Source organism: Drosophila santomea, chromosome 2L, assembly GCF_016746245.2.
Source record: "Drosophila santomea strain STO CAGO 1482 chromosome 2L, Prin_Dsan_1.1, whole genome shotgun sequence".
Classification (NCBI taxonomy): Eukaryota; Metazoa; Arthropoda; class Insecta; order Diptera; family Drosophilidae; genus Drosophila; species Drosophila santomea.
Window position 1 is genome coordinate 6,450,369 of NC_053016.2, and position 19,236 is coordinate 6,469,604.

The following is a 19,236-nucleotide window of genomic DNA, read 5'->3' on the forward strand; positions in this document are numbered from 1 at the left end:
CGTGGGCACTCAGAAAGTTTTTCCTTTGGCTGTTGTGGCGATTGCAGAAACTTTCAATGATTGATGTAACTCGAAACTAAAATCAAAACTAAATAAATCTATACTTCCTTATATATACTTGTTTAAAATATAATTAAATTCATTTTGACAATTTTTCGCTGAATTTCAGTTACTAAAAGTTGTCTATAAAGAAGTGAGAGTGCTTTAGTTCAGACTACTAACAGATACCCTGTAATTTACCAATTAACTTCAAAATATATACATACTAAAGAGTTCCGTACCATTCAGTATTTTCATTTTCGAGGTGCACGGTATATTTCGCCGCCCACCGTCTGGTCACACTGTATTACCCAAGAACATAATATTTACTTATTTATAATAGCTCTTACTTATTTACAATGGAGGGACTAAACGATGACTGCGTGTGTAATATACTAGAGTTCTTGCCGCTCGTGGAGCAGATCAAGATGGCCAGGCTGGCGCCGCGGTTTGAAGAGCTCCTCTGTCTTATTGTGTGGCGAAAGCCGCGCTACCGGAAGGTTTCCGTGTCCGATTCCATGCTGGAGCCGTTGAGTAAGGAGGACTACATATATTTCTTCGAACTGACGAGCCCTGCAATGGAGGAGCTGTACATTTGGAACGTGCACAAGAAGGCGTTCGACTCGTACTTGGGTCGCCATCTGATGCGACCCGAATTGTCCTTCTACCTGCGCCGGGACTACAGCAATCTCCGCGAGCTCTGCATTGCCGATGAGAACATGAACAATAGCATGATAAGCACTATTGCGAAGAGCTGTCGCCAGCTGCGTAGCTTAAGCGTTTCCAGTGCGTACATCACGGGAAAGTACCTCACTGGACTCTCCAATTTAGAGACCCTAGTGGCACCCGAATGCTCCGTGGAGCTGCCCCTTCTCACAGAGTTGCTGGAACAAGTTCATCTGAAGCATCTGGACCTCACCTCAAATCGGTATCCCGTAGAGGCGACTATTCTGCAGACGGAGGGAAGCAAACGACTAGAGCGACTTGGGCTATCGGATGCCGAAGATTACGGCTTCCCACTGGCCGATAGTCTGCCTCAACTAAACACGCTGGTGGTGAGCTACCACAAGGTAAGCACCCAGGAACAACTAGCCATGCTGGAGACAACGCGCACGCGTGTGGAGCAAGCCTCAAGAAAATATCCCCAGCGCCTGCAATCAATCTTGTGCAATGTGGTGGATGTGGAGGTGGCCCTCGAGAAGATTGCAGGCCTTCAAAAACGGCCTCCCAGGGACAACCCAAAGTTCAATGAGCTTCTGAAGATCATGTACTTCTTGTCGAATCCGCAGGGCGGAGATAAGAAATCACCTTGAGATGGTCATGGATCTTCCTCGGAGCTGCCCCCCCACATTTGCCCCTGTAAATACACAAATAGGTACTTAGACGTCACCCAAGTGACAAGTGGAACTGATATGATTATCTGCTACTAGCTGCTCCCCATGGTAATTATGTGTCTTCTCAGATAAGGCTCGTGTTTGGTTTCTTTTGTTTGCTTACCAATAATTTTTCGGCGCCATGTCCAAACACTTCTATCGGTTTTGGAATGTATACCGAAATTATGTTTACGCTACCCTGGAAGATGACATTAAACCTTACCACAGATGCAATAATAAGTATTTTTGAGATTCTATTGACCAACGTGCCTAAAAGTGTTAAATCCCGTTTTTGTAACCTTTCTGCCAATTTGAAATTCATTGAATTAGTTTTGTATAAGGCCGTTTTCTGCACATTTATTATTTTAGTAGAACATTTGACAACACCTTTAATTTTATTTTATTTATACGTTTTCTGTTGAAAGTTTTATTTATCAATACAAGAGTGTCCACAATTTCGGTGGGCACCAAAAGAATGCATTGATTAAATGCTTTGCTCGTGCATAATTGTGCCACTTTGTTATTTCATTCAATCGGATGAAGCTGTGATAAAACGAACCAAATATTCCATTGACTTGTTAGACCCCCTCCTAATTGATACATATATGTACATCAATTAGGACCCAATTGTCAGACTCTGCAAGTTCCCTTTCCTCTTTTGTCGGCACAATTTTCCCATGGATACGAGGTATATTGTTGTTTTAATTTGTACCACTAACTTTGTATTATTTCGTTGATGTAATAAAATACAAATTGAAAAATTTTATTAAATAAAACGTGTTAAAATGATTGGTTAGTACTAGAACTAGAATTGAGCGCAAAACTAAATTTAATATTTGTCAAATGCGTAGAAACCAGTGAGCAAAGAAATGTAAGGCACCATGAAATATGGTCCCAAATACAAACAACATTTCGGAAACTATGTATGTCCATAATGATGCAGTACTTTTGAAAATTTCGATGATGTATTAAAAAGCAAATTAAAAAACCTTTATTAAATTAAAAGAATTTAAATAATTGATTGACCCGAAACAAATGGCCAGGTCTTAAAACTGGTATTGAGCACAAAACTAAATTTAATATGGGTCAAGTAAGTGCAAAGCAATGAACAATGATAATTGTTAGTAAGTGTCATACGAAATAATGTAAGACTACACGACGAAAGATGGTCCCAGGTACGAGAACAGCACTCCGGAGAAGATGCCCGTTATCAGCATGGCAGCTCCGTACATTCCGGCAGTGGTCTGGTACTTGGTGTGCACCGTCTGCGGGGCGTACATCATTCCCAGAGAGCTAAGATAACCGGAGCTGTAGGCCATCGCGATGCCGATGCCCCAGTACACCCAATCATTGTCGATGAATACGGTCAGTTTGCGCACCGAGTCCGGCGGAACGTAGTTGCACATAACAAACAGTGGGATGAACGCCAGGCGCAATACCACTGGCACCCAGAGGAACCTTGGCCCCGGCCATTTCACCCACGATGTGGTCAAACTGCCCAGCATGGCAAACACGTTGAAGGTCGCAAAGCAAGTGACCAGTACAAAGTGTGATTTTCCTACCACAAAATCAGGATCGGAGCGTTGCACGTTGGACTGAATCGCCGGGAATACCGACAACGTCACGAAAAACGTGAGGAAGATGTTGAACAGTTGCGGCGATGCTTTCTTGAAGATCTGCCAGTAAGGCACGTTTAGCTGCACCTTAGAGTCCGATTTCTTTTCGCTGCTCCGGCTGATGGTCTCGTAGTGGCGGAAGAACTTGTTCAACGGCAGCGCAAAGTAGGTGTCGAAGCAGAGTAGCAGCACTAGGATGGCGGTCACGAAGTAGTAGATGGCCGAGGTCCGCATGGACGAGAAGATCTCTCCGCAAATAAAGGCCATGGCGGTGGTGAAGCAACCGCTGATGTTGGAGCCCAGGACGACGGCGCCGGTGTACTTGATGGGCAACGATGCCACAATTCCGTAGATGGTGTTCTGGTAGATGCCGTTGCACACGTTCAGCAGCACAATGCACACCATGGTGGCCCAGAAGAACGTGCCCGGCCACTGGGAGGAGTCCAGCATGGCCAGAATAATGGTTACCAGCAGAATGACCATCTCGAAGATGATGCTGTAGACGATTCGGGTGGTCAGGTCGCCGCCCAAGTTGACAAAGATGTTCAGCCAGTTGAATACCAGGTTGGGTATCTGCGAGGCGAAGCCCATATTCTGCATGAAATGGGTACGGTAACTCACTTCCGTGGCCACAGTGTTGTTCGGTCCAAGTTTGAAGTCCTCGAAATAGGACTTGGCCGTAATGAACATGTTCCAGGGCATCAGAGTGCCCACGCCGTGCAGCAGGAATATAAAAAACACGATAAGGAATTTATCCTTTGGCGCTGGCAGGCCCAGTTTTGCCAGCACCGACGTAGATCCTTTGCCATTGGAATCGTGGGGCGGCAGCTTGGATTCCCACGAGGGATTCAGCGTCACCGGCGCCTGCTGTTTGCCAATAAAAGGCGACTTCTCCGATTTAGCCTCCGCCATATCTGCGCGACTTCTGTTCTGTACTGGCTTGGATTTCTTTCTGGTTCTGCTGATGCGGGCGACAGCAGTTATTGGGGCGTATGCTTGAAACTCGAAAACTTGCGCGGTCAGTTATTTTTCGAGGGGGGCTACAAAACCGGTAGGAGGGCGGGAAGGTTTGATTTTCCCCTTCGCCTGGTGCACCACTCTGGTTTCGGGCTTGGGTTTATCCTCGTGGCGGGAGGTTCGCCTGGAACTAACGGTCACGTGGAGAGCCAACTGCAGTGCCCGAAGAACACTGATTACAGCACAGATCGCATCGAATCAAAGGTTATAACCGCACTACAAGATTATCGCCGCGTTGTATCAGCTCAGCTGTACTCGATCGAAGGGAGTTGCCACGCCGTTGAAAATTATGATTTATGGGCGTAGTTGCACGCGATTTTAGGGGTGCCGTCAGGCATGGGCGCAGTCTTTTCCGTTCGTAACCGTCAAGAGGGGCCGTTAGTAGAGGCTGTAAATAATGTTTTCTTGGCTTGAGTATTACTAAATCAAAGTAATTGAATGGACATGTTATGTGAGTTACTCCCACTGTCACAACCCCTGTTAGCTACACCCATGTTACACTTCAAAAGTAATAGCAACCAACTGCTTATCACAAAAGTAGGTAATGTATGTACATATTGAGTATTACTAAATCAAAGTAATTGAATGTACATGTTATGTGAGTTACCCCCACTGTCACAACCCCTGTTAGCTACACCCATGTTACACTTAAAAAGTAATAGCAACCAACTGCTTATCACAAAAGTTGGTAATGTATGTACATATTTGTTGTTGTTTTTTATTTTGTGATTTTTTTTACTACAAGTATTTAGATTGTGTTCCAGATTGAATGTTATCTTAATTCTTATGTTCCGATTGCATGAAAAAATAATTTAATTAATTAAATTAAATGTCAGTCTCAGCATAAATAAACACTCTTGTTTATTTCTTAACTGCAATAAAACCAAGCAACAGGTAATAGGGCTGCCAGATCAGTAAAATAATCAAAACACATAAAGGAAATAAAATGATCATCTCATTTCCATAAATACTTTTTAATGACCAAAACAAGAATTTGATTAGTTCTTAATTATAGCTTTCCATATATAATGCTGTTACTAAACCTGCAACAGGTGACTAAAATACCAGATTGGCCCGTTTTCCAGCACTGAACTTTTCTTCCTCTTCTAGCCCCTCTTAGAATTTGCGGCTTTTCGTTTGTTTTCGACAAACACGTTGTTTATAAGAATCATTACATAGAGTAGCGACAATGGCCACTGAAGAGGCCATTCCTAGAATCCAATTGGGCGACTACATAGTCATCCAGCGGCAGAAGTATACGAAGCTACAAAAGTTCGGCAGCCTGGACACCACGGCCACTTTGGGCAAAGAAACACTGGAGCTGAAGTCCCTTTTGGACCAACCCTATGGGTCCACGTTCAAGATGTGCGTCAAGGAGACAAAGCCAGGCAAAAGGGGTGCGCAGAGGCAACACACCCTGGAGCTGTGCAGCGAGACAGAGCTGCGAAGCACCCGTGAGGTTCTGGGAATCTCCAGCAGTGGAGCGGATAACCGGGACATCTGCGATGACGGGGAAGCGCAGACCCTGAAGCCAGAGGACATTGCCCAACTGCGGGAGGAGGGCAACGACTCCAGCAAAATCATCGAGAAGCTTGTGGAGAATTCAAAGACCTTCCACAACCGAACAGAGTACTCCCAGGAGAAGTACCTGCTAAAGAAGGAGAAAAAGTATTTCGAGTTCGTTCAGATCCGCCAGCCAACGATCCGACTGATGCTGGACATCTTTTACCGCCAAGACTCGGAGAAGGTTATGGGCATTCGCGTTGACACATTATCGCAGATTATTTCATACTCGGGCGTCTGTGGTTTCGGCAGCTATTTGCTGTACGAGAGTGGCACCAATGGTCTACTGCCGGCGGCCATGCTGAACTCCATAGGCGCAGGCACGGAGGGCACATTAGTGCACATGCATCCGGGAAATGTGCCCCAGAAACAGGCGCTGTTAGCTTTGAAACTACCCCTGGAGCAGCAGCAGCGATGCATTTCCGTTAATCTCTATTCCGTCTTGAGGGAGTTCTACCAAGGAGAAGAGGCGAAGGTGACAGAAATCCCGGCGGTGGAACCCAGTGAAGGTGAACCCCAGGAAACCCAGCCGGAGACGCCAACGGAGGAACAACCGGAGGCTGTAGAACCGATCACAAAGAAACCCAAGCTGGATGAGTCAAAGAATGGTAGAGAAGGTATTGCTTACAATATAGTAAAGTTATCCAGACAAATGCAAATACTATTTATGTTCTTATAGGAGCAAAGGGACCTCCGCGGTGGCATTTGGAAAACAAGCGAGCCACAGCCCTAATGCACGCTGAATTCGACAGCCTGGTGGTGGCAGCCAAGGAGCACCCGTCCAGCATTCTGCATGCGCTGCTGCCTCTTGTAAAACCATCAAGACCCGTGGTAGTATTCAGCACCTGCAAGGAGCTACTGCAAGAGACATTCATGGAGCTGAAAACCACAGGCAAGGTGACGGGTCTGCACTTGACCTCGAACTGGTTGCGCACCTACCAGATCCTGCCCAACCGCACCCATCCGGAAGTGAATATGAGCGGAAATAGTGGCTACCTTTTGACAGGCTATACGCTAAGATAGTTGTTGTGCGACTAACAAATACATGTAAGCTTTTGTTTTGATAATATCATGCAATGTTTAATACTAGGTGAGGATCATGCCAGGTGTGTTTGTGTTAAGTACAGCGCTCTGTGTCATCGATCTAGACGGGTGGGACGTTCTTTAAGACGAAAAAGTGGCCGCACTCGCACCGCTTGGGTCCCTCGTCCTTCTCAATCCACATCCACTTGGGCAAGCGGTCGTCCAGGCACAGACAGCCTACGATGCGAGCATCGAACGCCGATGGCACGACTGTGGGATCGTTCTCCCTTCCTGATCCGCGCCTTATAACCTTGGAGAAGCCCCAAGGGTCCTCGCAGCCCTGCTTGGCCAGCAGCATTTCGCGCTTTTGAATACCGGTGACCAGTTGTTCGTCCTCAATAAGTGCTAATGGGACATGAGAACTGATCTGGGGATCTTTGAAAGCTCCAACAAACTACTTACCCGAATTTTGCACCTGAGTTGTCGATATAGGACGCTGTCCAGGAGCAGCAGCTGGTTCTCCCAGCCGCTGCAGTCCTAGTCGCCGAAGCAAAAAGCTTAGCTTTCCGTCGCGCTGTGTTAAATTCGAAATAAGACGCTTGGAGGCGGACTGAGCCTTAAGTAGACGCGAAATGTAGGACGACATTTTTACAGGAGTTTAGCTAGGATTGTACGACTATCGCAAGAGGAATTCTCACTTCGAGTGAGTTGTAAGTGTGAACCATAGCCTTTAAAAATGTTTGAATGCTTATTAAGACGCCTACTTGTTTAACTAATTTCGAATTAGTTCTCCGATTTTTAAAATTTTACACGAAATTACATTTTCTCCGGTTTTTTGGCACATTCTAACAATGCAAATGAAGCTTTTTGCAAATGAAATCCTTTGATTTTCACTCAAAATCTCTTTTTTAGACTTTATTGTTCGTTTTTTAGAGTGAAATAAAGCATCTTTCCTCGGCTGAGTTGGAAAATACGATTGCAGATCTGAAAATGGAATCTGCGCCGCCCTTTCTCTCCTTACTGTTCACAGTTTCGGTTTTTTTGGGTTGATGTTTGTTTATTTGGACAGCTAAGTGGGTTGACTTTTAGCTTAGTAGTTGTTGTGTTTTTGTTATTAATTGGTTTATTGAATTAATTAATAATAACTTTAAACAGCTGCCTTCTCCACCAGCTTGAACCAGTGACCGCACTCACAGCGCTTCTGGTTGCCCTTCTGCAGCCACATCCATTGCACGTAGGTCTGATCCTCTTCGCCTGAGTTGGAATAAAAAGTATGTTAGAAAGTATTCTACTCGAATGTTGGGCTAAGTTTTGGTCAGCATAAAGGCACTCAGCTTTTCTTAGCAATGTTCAAGTAATTCATTTGAATATGACTCGGTAAGTTTAAGTATGTGCAACAAATTATTCAAAACATTATCTAATTCGGGATAAAAACATTCAAGTACAATGTATAGTTCATAAGAGCGTTCATAAAAAGTTTAAGCAATATATTATAAATACATTTACGCGACACATTGTTTGATTCGCACATAAACGTTATAGCAATGCATATAAATAGAACAAAATCATGAAAGTTGCTGATAGAATACTCAAAATAATGCCATTATCCTGACCGCAGCTAGGGATCTTGGACTACTTACAGATGCAGCCCACAATGCGGGCATCGAAGGCCGATGGAATAAGGTTGGGGTTCTCCTTGGTGCCGGCGCCCCGCTTGAAGACCTTCATGTCGAAGGGATTATCGTTGCCGGCGGCCTTGAGCAGCAGCTCGCGCTTCTCGATACCAGTGGCGTGCTCCAAAGGATCGTTCATCACTGCAATGCGGAGAAGTGGGAAACGCAATTAGGAATTAGCTCATAAATTGATAAGCGACTGGGCCGCTGGTTACATAAACAGCAGACGCCCCAAATCCGTAGGCTCTGTCACAAGTATAGGTCTTCGGAGGTTAATCCCGGCCAGCTTCTGTCAAGGTGCTAACTCCGCACTGAAGTGTCACCGCTCCCCCTCTCCGTCCACAAGTCGCACATTTCCCAGCGCATAGTTATTACATAACCTCGCACTTTCCATAGACACTTTTCTGTGGGTCCAAGCCTGCAGCTTTCCAGGAGAGTGGAGCACAGTGCCTTGGTGTCCTATCACCAGCACGCCAATATTATGCAATTCCAGGGCAGAACCTCCGCCAAGTCGACGAACGTGACCGAAAAGCAGCTGGCCGTGTGATTTCCCTCCTGCTTTTCACCACTTACTTTTGCAGAAGCGCACGGGCGTGTAGGCAACATTCTGGCGTGCGGCAGCACGGAGCGCCATGCGTCCACAGATCTGTGCCATTGTTCGTTTTGCGAAAATTTCGGTCGGTCTTAAGAGGTGAACACCAAAAATTCTTTCGTAATTTTTCACACAACTAGATCCAGTGTGACCGCGGGAAAGTAAGAAAAAAATACCGCAGCCGCTTGCAAATTTTTAATAAAATTGTGATTAAAATAATTATAAAGCTATAATAAAAACCATTTTATAGAAATTACATATATTCAACAAAATTAATGTTACATGTTATATATAAATAAAGTCTGCCTTAAGCAGCGGGGTGCTTAAGACAATAAATAACGAATAATTTCCTTATATACTAATATACCAACTTTTTAAAAATATTTTACAACGGTCACTTTGCAGTGTTCAACAATTACGCATTCCTAAGTGTTTCAAAACACCGGCAGAGCACTGTTATCGGATCCGCGAGAGGGCGCCACCGCGTTGCCGGGCAACCAAATGTAAAAACAAAAAATTGTTTTGATAATTTTTAAGTTAAATAGAAACTACATAAATCATGTCCAGCAAGCCGGTTATCTGTTTTGATATATCAAAAAATGAACGCTTCCAAATATCGGACAACTATAAAATGTTGCACCGCAAGCTAAAGGTTCATTGGAATGTGGAACAGTACGTGCTCAATAAGCATTACAGTATAAGTAAAAAAACAAAGTTTTTCTACAATTAATTCAATCAGCTCATACTTATTTTCAAAATATATTATATATTATTAAAACCGAATTTTTTAATCTTTATCATAGAATTAGTTTAAGCGATACATCAAAACACCCGAATAAACTATTAATATATATTTTAATATATTTAATATTTTAACAGAAATGATGCGGAACTCAGGAAGGAGCGTCTGGCTCGGGTAAAGATTTTCGTTCTCGCCGGACCACAGGATCGATTCACGGAGGACGAATTCGAGGTATTGAAGCATTACGTGGAGGTGCAAGGAGGCAGTCTGGTGGTGTTCCTGGGTGAAGGTGGGGAGCCGGAGTTCAATACAAACGTAAACTTCTTCCTGGAGCAGTACGGGATCTACATCAACGGCGACACTGTGGTGCGACCGCACTACTACAAGAATTTCCATCCCAAGGAGTGTATCGTGGGTGGCGGCGTTGTCTGCGAGTCCATGTGGCGACATCTCCTCAAGCTGGACATCGAGAAGGTGGACTACGATTTCAGTGACGAGAAGTACAAGATACACTTTCAATACCCCTATGGAGCTACGCTGAATGTATCTGAGCCTGCGAATGTCCTGCTTACCACGGGTCCAGTTGTGTATCCCTTCAATCGTCCTCTAGCCGGCTACTTTACAAACGGGAAAGGTGGAAAAATCCTGGCGGTGGGATCTGGATACATTTGGCATGATAAGTATCTGCAGGACAAGACCAACGATGCCATGTTTGAGTACCTGATAAAGCTGCTCGGAGCAGATGAGATTACCTACACCCACTTGGACTTCAATGATGTGGAGGTAGATGAATTACCAATATAAAGTGTTCCCTAAAACTAATTACATTATGTTCCAAAGTTGAGCGACAACAAGCACTTCACCGATATTGGGTTCCTGGCCGATATGCCCAAGGCCTGCCTGATTGACTCAATTGGCACCGACATGCCCACGGACTTTAAGCAGATGTTCGACATGAGGCTCTGCAGGCTGAGCAACCGCCTGCTCAAGGACGTCATGGATACCTATGGGCAACTGCACGTTAAGTACGAGCCGCTGAAGATCATCAAGCCGCAGTTCGAGATTCCGCTGCCCAACGTCCAGTTGGCCACCTTCCCGCCCATCTTCAGCGAGCCTTCGGCTCCACCGCTGGAGCTGTACGATCTCGACGAGACCTTCAGCGGAGCTCGTTCCCAGCTGGCGCACATGACCGGCCAGGTGCTGCAGGCGCTGCAGTCCAAGGAGCCACAGAGAAGGGCTCTCAATCAGCGGGAGCTGGAGAACTACATAAAGGAGTGCGCCAGGATAACGGCTATTGTGGACGACCGCCAGGATATGGCCGCCCGCGAGATACTCAACATCGTGGCGCGCCAAATTGTCAGCTACAGACCTTATGCGGAGGATTAGAACACTCCGATTACTACATTCCTTGCAACTTTTTCGGCAAAGTTCGGCCATCAGCAAAATTCGAATTATGTGAATATATATAATTTAAAATTGAAAACCTAGTCTGTTTTATGTAAACATGTTGGCGACTCGAATTCAAACATGGCCGGCAAGCCAGCAAAATAATGCTCCTCCGTTCTCCGCAGGGCTCCCGAGTTGAATTACACCGAAGGCAATTTTTGGAGTGCGGGAAACACAAGACCTGTGGGAAGTAAAGCTATATAGCTGCACTTATGCGCGGCTCTGCCATCGCTTAGTACGAAAATTGGTTATTTAACACAATTAATTATTTTTATTAATATTTCCCCGTACGCCAAGGGGCGCCACCTCACCACGCAGATCTCCCAAGGGAATTTCCGAGGAGCAGTTTTGTTTTTAGGTGTCAACAATTTGTTTCCGTTTTTCCGGAGGGGCGACTCCTCCCTCCCTGCTAATTGGGATGCGGGAGGATCTAGTGTGTGAGAGACCACCAGTTAATGCTTGTCACAACAAATAGTGTCATCAATCTGGGCTCCCAAGGGGGAGTGGAGTCCTTTAAAAAATACTTCTGCACAACTGGCGGTTGTAAATTTTTTAGATTTTCTTCTAGAGATAAAATGTTTCCCTAGAGTATGTGGATACTTAGGATGTGTTTGGTAATGGAAGTTTTACCTGAAGACAGTTGTTGACATGAACAAAATATGTATAAACTAAGTAAGTCTCTAAGAAGTAAATTTTAACTAAGAATTAAACTTTAATTTATCCAATAAATTAAACAATGTTATGGATTATTTTCCGAATGTTGCTACTTTAAAGCCATTCCACCCCAAATCCCCCCGTCGAAGGGCCCAGAGTGGTGGTGGTGACCCCGACCCCGAGCGCCGGACAACGGCTGCTCAATCAATCAATATTGAAGGTTCCCACACCGCAGGCGGGGCAGTGGAACTCCATGGGTTCCCCGATCCCTCGCTTGTGTGTGTTGGCCATTTTGTTTGCTATTTCTGTTTGGCTTTTTCTTGGGCTGACCGCTAAATATAACGTTGGACGGCTGAGTCGCGGAGGTGCAATAATCTGTGAGGGGAAAAGAGGTTGGGATGAAATCGGATACCGGCCAAGTAGGAAGTTACCTTGAGTGCATTTCTATATATCTGTATCGACAGTGACAATGCCCGCCCAAGTCCAAGTTGCAGTTCATTCATGGTTTCAGTCGTTTGGTTTTTTCTTTCTCTTTCGTATTTAGTGCAAACAGGTTCGTTCACAGGCTCACGGAGCACAGAAGCCGCACAAGTTTTTCCCGGCTGCTCATCCTCATCCACGTCCTCGTCCACCTTCCACTTTTCCTCAGCCATCTGGGCAGCGAGGGCAGTTTCATTAAGCGAAGGGAAAAATGATTTTACTTCGATTCTGTTTGCCGAACGAATCCAGCTGTATTTGCCGCACTTCCGTTTGCCCAAAAGCAAGCGCAAATATCCAAAAAGTCCTGCCTCCTCAAGTGCTGCGTTTGTTTTCCCATCCGCATCCGCATCCCTTTTTTTTTCCAGCTGCGATTTTCTCGCACACAAATCGGACTTTATAAATTAGTTACCTTTCCGAACTGTGCAGCATTTGTCACCTGTATGAATCTCTGGCATGGTTGGTGGGGAAATTCCGGGAAAACCCTCATGGAGCATGCCGTGATCGTGATGCGGGTCGTGGCGACATCGCTTTAATTAAATTACAGCCACCAAAACGTGCGACACTATAATCATTTTTATTCATTGTCAAAAATGGGCAATCATAAAAAACAACACGTCTGCATCGCAGCTGGGCAAAGGTGGAGTTCTGTGCTCATCCGTGGTGTGGGTTAATCCCACGGAATGTATGGTGGGGGGGGAGCTGTCCAGACACATCCACCAACATAAACAGACACTCGGTCACACGAGGCGAATGTAACAATCAATTAACAGGCCAGATAGGCTCAGATGGGAGATTCCAGTTAACCCTTGGGCAGCACCACACTTTGCCTCCCTTCAAGTGGTAACTCTTACAAGCTATATCTGGGTTAAGAGGAGTTAATAACTAATAATAACCATTCTAGGTATAATCATTAAATTTTTTTTGTTATATTTCCTGTACCATAGATTTTCAGTATAATCTCCGTATGAGTGACTGGGCGATAACGAACCTTCTGACCCGCGCGAGGGTTAAAGCGCTCCGGCTGCCGGACCGTTGACCCAAGATTGGCTTGGCACGCTTCTTCGTCCGCTGGACTCTGTCCGTCTTTGTCTTTGTCTCCATGGATGTCGCCCCACTGGTGTTGTTGTTGTTGTTGTTTCTGTCTGCTGACTGCTCCATGTGGTTGTTGTTGCCGTCGCTGTGGGGCCCAATGTCAATGTCTATATGGCCATCATCGGAATAGAAAGCTTGTCTTTTATGTTGTGGCATTGTTATTAATCTATCATTAGGTCGCCGTTGTACAACAAGCTCTAATGATGCGTGTAAATGCTAAACAAATCACACACTCCACCCAGCAAATACCGAAATCCAAATCGAATATCTTGCAGCGAAACGGGGTAAAAATGCTCGAAGCGCGTGTACAATTTAAAAGGAAATAAAATCGGACTGCGCAGCTTTCGAAATTTTATGAGCTTGTTGTGCTTATTAGTCGCCCCACGAGAAATGGCGACAGGCCACAACATCAACATCACCAGCAACATCACCAATATCACCAACAGCACCAACAACAACACCACCACCAAAGCAACAACACCAATAAGAACAACCAGAACGGAAACAACAACAACCACAACACGCATTTCCACGGCTAATTTTTCACGCGCACTCCGACTGCAGCTCCAGCTCCAACTCCATCCCTGCTCCATCCCAGCTCCAACTCCATCTCCATTCCCGCTGCCAAAGTCGGCAACCGACAGCGACAGCTCCTGACCAGGCTATCACTACCCGCAGTTGCAGCAAGGGTATCATTGCTACTCCGCAGCCTTTGTGCAGGACTAGTCCTAACTTTGAATTAGCGTTTTTTGTACATTATTTAAAGTCTTCCAATTGAATTCGCGAGATTCTGGCAGCAAAATTAAATTATTTTTTGGTTTCACACTAATAACCAGTTTCACTGTTTTTCATATGCCTAATAATTTATATGGCTACTTATTTGCTTAACCCTATATGTGCCAATAAGCAATGATTAACTTTTCAGTACAACTTTTTCAGGACATGTAGTGCATCCAGCATTCGGTGAACTTCAATGAGCTGCTTTAGGTTCGTGGTGCTTTATTTTTATACTTTTTGGCACGCCAGACACGCACGAGAAATTCCAAGAGATAAGGATCGTGTACGACAAGGTGTATTATGGACCCCCAATCCAGAGTCCCCACCCCCCTCCGATTTGGCTACCCCCAGCCCCCCAGCCCCCCATGCCCGTTCGGCAGCCAAATGCCCAATGTCCCCCAGTCCGGAGTTGTGCCGTCGAGTGCCAGAGTGCCATACTGTTGACTCTGTTAAATTGCCAATATTTATGGTCTTGGCCGCACGGGCTGACTTGTTAAATGGGTGTTCCATCCAGCAGCCTTTCAGTGGATGCCAGCCCCAGCTTCTCCAGCTCCTTCAGCTCCTCCAGTTCCGTGGCTGGAGAACTGGACTCCAGCTCGACAGTTGGTAGCTGTAAAACGTTTAAGGACAAAATGTGTTGGCCCGATAAGGCAGGGCAGCTGGCTGGCCAAGACGATGGGCAACTGGCCATCAGTTTGACGTTTGCCCGTCAACGTTTTTTATGGCCCAGTTAGCCATTTTGAAAGTGTTATGTTGAGATTCAGTTTCTATGTGCAGCTAAGCAGAAATGCGCAATGTCGTCGCTGAAGCTATAAAAATGTCAAAACATGCAACAAATAATGGCAGAATTATAAAGAAAACTAGCGGGAGCAAAAATCATGCAAAATAAAAGCGCGTCATTCAGTTGTCTGCGGCTTATTCTCTATAAAAGTGCTAAGGTAGCTGGCTTTCTTGAAATCGGATAACGAGTTTATACTGTACTTTATTTTTCGGGAGGTTTGTTAAATGATGTTGCTCTCAGGCTAATAGAAAAAACAGCAAATTCTGTTGTTAATGATGATCAGAAAAATATGAGTGGATAAATTATTATTTATTTATGGCAGTTGCCACAGAATACCCCATGCTTATAACTAAATAAATATTTATATATAAACTTTAGTTGATTTCAGGGCATTAATAGTTCTTGTAGACCGAAATCCATCCCCATCACACCGCCCTTATCTCACTGAATGTGTAATTGACAAAAAGTAAAAAAAAAGGTTCCCCTGGCGTGTTTCCAGGTTGATACGGCGCTGATCTTGCGGTTTTGATGGTTTTATATCGCATAAATGGCATTTTCCATGGTAGTTTTGCTTATATTTCGGCGAGGAGCCGCACGCGAATCTGCCATGATGCTGACATTTCGAAATCACCCGATTTGAATCCCTTCTGAAACCGTAGATGTGTGAGAGAGGAAAGCCCGGTCTTATCTCCATCCAAATGATCGTCACCTTAAATGCTATAAGTCACACCTAGCCATTTGTCACATTTCCAGCCGCCCACGGGGCCACAACAATGGACAACGGGCATCGGAGATTGAGACTTGTTCCATAAATCAAATCGGTGCACGTTACATTTGAGGCGCATAAAAATGCAAATTGTATGCATAAAGTATAATTTTTATAACTCAATTAACCGAGCTTTGCGGGGAAATGCGTTCGGGGGCACCTGCTGTGCCTCTCGCTTTTTCCTCATTAGGCTGGCGCCAAGTTTCAGATTGATTTTGGACGCATTTACATGACAAAGCTGCTGGGGCGGCTGAGTTGGCTTGGGCCGATGTGGTTGTGATAAGCTCATCAAGGCACCACTGGTAGCTGCAGCTCCGCCGGAATCAGCCAGACCCACGACTCTACCTCACGTACCCGATTCTCGGAAGAGTCGCAGATAAGCCGAGTGGCCCAGACGAACATTAAATAATCTGCCTCTAATTTGGGTGTCGTTTACACGTGCCAAGATCTTCCGACTCCAATTCACTCCACTCCACTCCCAACTCCCTGACACTGATGAGGCCCATCAAGATGATGATGGGTCGAGTGTTGGGTCTGCGGCAGGGTCATCAAACACTTGCCCTTATCGCTTCATCTCGGAATGTGCCTGATACGCGATTCGAGGGGGTGGCGTTGTGGCCAAGTGGCGGAAGGTCGCAGTTTACATATTTGATTGGGTTTTATGAAAGCGGCTTGTTATTTTCGAGGAATGTGTTTAATTATCCTCCGAAGCAGCAGTTTGTTAGTATAAATTCGAGAGTATATGCATGGATTACACCTCCATTAATACCCATAATTACCCACTGCATAAGTCAACGCTAGCCTTTATTCCTTCAGACAGAGTTTATTTATTTATTTATATTGTGTAATTTGTTATTTTTTCTACCTCTCCTTTGTGGGCCCTGCTTCTCTGCTGGCTGACACTTGACCCTTTTAGAAAATAACCAGTTGTGTGTGTGTGTGTGTGTGTGATGGGGTGAATGTTGGTGACTGTCTCGAAATCGAAATCTGGCGCCGTTTACATAGCCCGCGGCTAAACAAAAAAGAAACATCAGCCAAATCCACAATCGAGAATGTCTATACAAAAGTCAATAAACTTCAGTGCGATAGGTATGTGGACGACAGTCACAATCACAAGGGCAGCAAAATCAACAATGGTCACGCCAACGGGGGGCGCATCGTCTTGAAGGGATCAGCAAAGGGGTTTCCCATCGCGGTGGTTCCAATCAACAGGTGCCATAGGGCTACATTACAATGGAATAAACATGAGTACTATAAATCCCAATATTTTATTGTGCCCACAAGCTGAATTAAATCAATTCATGTGTGCGTGTGTATCTAATCGCGATCTTATAGCAATTATAAAAGTTACTTACATGAATAGTAAACTTGGCATTGCCAGCCTGTCATCGCCTGGGATTAGTCATAAAAAAAAGTTGGGTATCTGTAACTACTGCTGTTTCCATGAGACAAAAACAATGTGTTTCACATCCAAACTTTAAACTTTGCCTGAGGTTTTCCACTGAGCAGTTCCCTCCACCAGCCGACGGGCGAAGCCTTGAAAACCCACCACCACCATCACCACCACTTTCCAGAGCTGACTCATCCGGACAGCTGGCTGTGGGCTCTTCCCGCTGGTGACTTACTGTCAACTGGCGCTTGGGCCGAACTGGTTGGTCATAAATTATCCGAAAGCAGGACCCTTCGCCTGCGCATCCCAATTGGGTACCTACTCCGGCTCCACTTCCTCCTGCAGGTCCTACTCCAGCACACTGTCGCCAGCTCCGATGCCAAGTGATTTTTTCTTAGCGCGCCCAGCGGGTGCTCATTGTCCAGGGCAGTTAAACAAGACGCTTTTCAGCTCGTAAAACAAGCTGGCCGGCTGGCTGGCTGGCTGTTTGTTTTTGTATAATAAAGTTATTGATTTGTGTTTAAGTGCCGTGGGTGACCCGCTTGGAAGCCCAACGGCGTTCGGGGTTTTTGAGAAGAAAGCCTTTCCCCCTGTAGATTAATGCGTCGCATTCGGGCCAACAATCGCTGGCATTTATCAGCTTATTTGCTTTATTAAACGCTGAGCTGAGCTGAGCAGTTTAGTGCCCAAAGCTGACGCCTGTCAATTGCGACATGAGCAACTCACTCCCCTCGAGCAATCGCTGTCCACCACTTTAGTCAAGTCCAATCCAGCCCAACCTCGATGCTCGATTCTTGATTCTTGATCTTTGGGTCGTGGACAGTGGACTGTGGGCGGCGCACTTAAGTAGCTTAAACAGACGCGGTGGTCCGCGACATAACTTTGTCTAATGACTCGGAAATCCGTCACTAATAATAAGAGCCATGGCAATAAAGAGGCAGCGAGCATTTGAGACCCAGCGCTCAGCGACTGCCGATGCATTTATGCACTTAACTTGAATCGGTCAAGCGGTCCAACTCCCAGTCGTCGAGCTGCCATCTCAAGCTGGACTCGGCATCTGGTCACAGATGGAGGCGGCTGGAGCTGCAGATGGAGCCGATGCCTCTGACACTGAGCACGTGTGCGCCTCTGGCATAATCCTATTACCCAGCCGACGTCGCTCGAGTTTTATGAATGAAAATATTCCAAAGACCGCAGCAGGCAAACAAATGGTTGTTGAAAAATAAGAGTAAATCCAATTGAAGGCAATCGATGGAGTGCAGGATTTAGACAGGTTGATGGACAAGTCCAATGGTTTGGGCTTGGAAATCAATAAACGGCTACTTTATGCTTTCAGTCACAGAAAAATTTATGAGTTTAGTAGTCATTGTAGTACAACATAACATTTTCAAAATAATTATTTGTTTCTGCCAAAAACGACTATCAATTAGTATAGTACAAATAATTTGTGCGTATTGTTGCAATCCATCCCACTGAAGAGTGCAATGTTATCCACCGTAGTACTATATAATTACTAATATGTTCGAGTATTACTAATATTACTAATGATTTCCTTATTGCATATCATGCCGATCCCATTTTATCTGACTCATTAAAGGAAGTTATGCCGCTGCGCCGCCGAACCAGGAAACCAATTTAAAGCCACACCGTAGTTTACGGCTTAAAGTCGGATGGAATTAGGAAAACGCCCTCCGCCAGTCGCCCTGCTACATGGCACCATTCCATTAGCACTCCCTCCCTCCCTCACATTTCCACACCTTCAAGAGTCAACATTGAGTGCTTTTCCGCGCGCATGCGTTCGAAAATCCTCGCCTGCCGACGGGGGAGGATTCCACGTCCTCGCAGCACCAGGACAATTCAAAATGGCTGCACAAATATTTGGATATGTGGAGAAGGGAGTGCCCTGGCGGAGTGGGAGACTTTGCTCTGCTGCGGGGGCTGTTGTGTGTTGTTAAGCCTAACTGTTACTGTCGCAATTCATTGAATTTGCAGGGCTAATTAAACACGTTAACAACTGTCGCGATGCGCTGAGCCGTGCAGGGATAACTTGCTCCAAGATCGTTGTCGTCGTCGTCCAGACGCCAGTTGACAAAAAAAAAACCAAAAAATAAAAATAACCTTTTGCCATGAAAGAGGGAGCAAAAGAGGAGACGAAACTGGCCGTATGTCGCCTAGTCTGCCCTGTGATTTTTGGCTAAAGACCAGCGGCTTG

At 45.4% G+C, this 19,236-nt stretch overlaps 6 protein-coding genes across 6 annotated transcripts; 3 read left to right on the forward strand and 3 right to left on the reverse strand.

Moving 5' to 3' along the window:
- The first annotated feature begins 332 nt into the window (after positions 1 to 332).
- Positions 333 to 2,218, forward strand: LOC120452024. Its single transcript, XM_039636074.2, has one exon. It carries the CDS (start codon positions 399 to 401, stop codon positions 1,350 to 1,352), a length of 954 nt encoding a protein of 317 aa, XP_039492008.1. The 5' UTR covers positions 333 to 398; the 3' UTR covers positions 1,353 to 2,218.
- Positions 2,219 to 2,458: 240 nt separating this feature from the next.
- Positions 2,459 to 4,312, reverse strand: LOC120452016 (equilibrative nucleoside transporter 1). Its single transcript, XM_039636062.2, has one exon. The coding sequence runs from the start codon at positions 3,938 to 3,940 to the stop codon at positions 2,564 to 2,566; it is 1,377 nt and encodes a 458-aa protein (XP_039491996.1). The 5' UTR covers positions 3,941 to 4,312; the 3' UTR covers positions 2,459 to 2,563.
- An 843-nt stretch (positions 4,313 to 5,155) lies between these two features.
- LOC120454739 (tRNA (adenine(58)-N(1))-methyltransferase non-catalytic subunit TRM6) lies at positions 5,156 to 6,677 on the forward strand. The gene is made up of 2 exons (XM_039640262.1): positions 5,156 to 6,225; positions 6,288 to 6,677. Exons 1-2 carry the CDS (start codon positions 5,235 to 5,237, stop codon positions 6,629 to 6,631), a joined length of 1,335 nt encoding a protein of 444 aa, XP_039496196.1. The 5' UTR covers positions 5,156 to 5,234; the 3' UTR covers positions 6,632 to 6,677.
- LOC120454787 (cytochrome c oxidase subunit 5B, mitochondrial) lies at positions 6,662 to 7,391 on the reverse strand. The gene is made up of 2 exons (XM_039640265.1): positions 7,094 to 7,391; positions 6,662 to 7,036 (listed from the first exon to the last, which is right to left on the reverse strand). The coding sequence occupies exons 1-2, from the start codon at positions 7,275 to 7,277 to the stop codon at positions 6,753 to 6,755; spliced, it is 468 nt and encodes a 155-aa protein (XP_039496199.1). The 5' UTR covers positions 7,278 to 7,391; the 3' UTR covers positions 6,662 to 6,752.
- A 276-nt stretch (positions 7,392 to 7,667) lies between these two features.
- Positions 7,668 to 9,051, reverse strand: LOC120454771 (cytochrome c oxidase subunit 5B, mitochondrial). The gene is made up of 3 exons (XM_039640264.2): positions 8,878 to 9,051; positions 8,272 to 8,445; positions 7,668 to 7,885 (listed from the first exon to the last, which is right to left on the reverse strand). Exons 1-3 carry the CDS (start codon positions 8,957 to 8,959, stop codon positions 7,779 to 7,781), a joined length of 363 nt encoding a protein of 120 aa, XP_039496198.1. The 5' UTR covers positions 8,960 to 9,051; the 3' UTR covers positions 7,668 to 7,778.
- Positions 9,052 to 9,417: 366 nt separating this feature from the next.
- LOC120454755 (intraflagellar transport protein 52 homolog) lies at positions 9,418 to 11,121 on the forward strand. Its single transcript, XM_039640263.1, has 3 exons — positions 9,418 to 9,568; positions 9,776 to 10,421; positions 10,479 to 11,121. The coding sequence occupies exons 1-3, from the start codon at positions 9,456 to 9,458 to the stop codon at positions 11,022 to 11,024; spliced, it is 1,305 nt and encodes a 434-aa protein (XP_039496197.1). The 5' UTR covers positions 9,418 to 9,455; the 3' UTR covers positions 11,025 to 11,121.
- Positions 11,122 to 19,236: the final 8,115 nt, after the last annotated feature.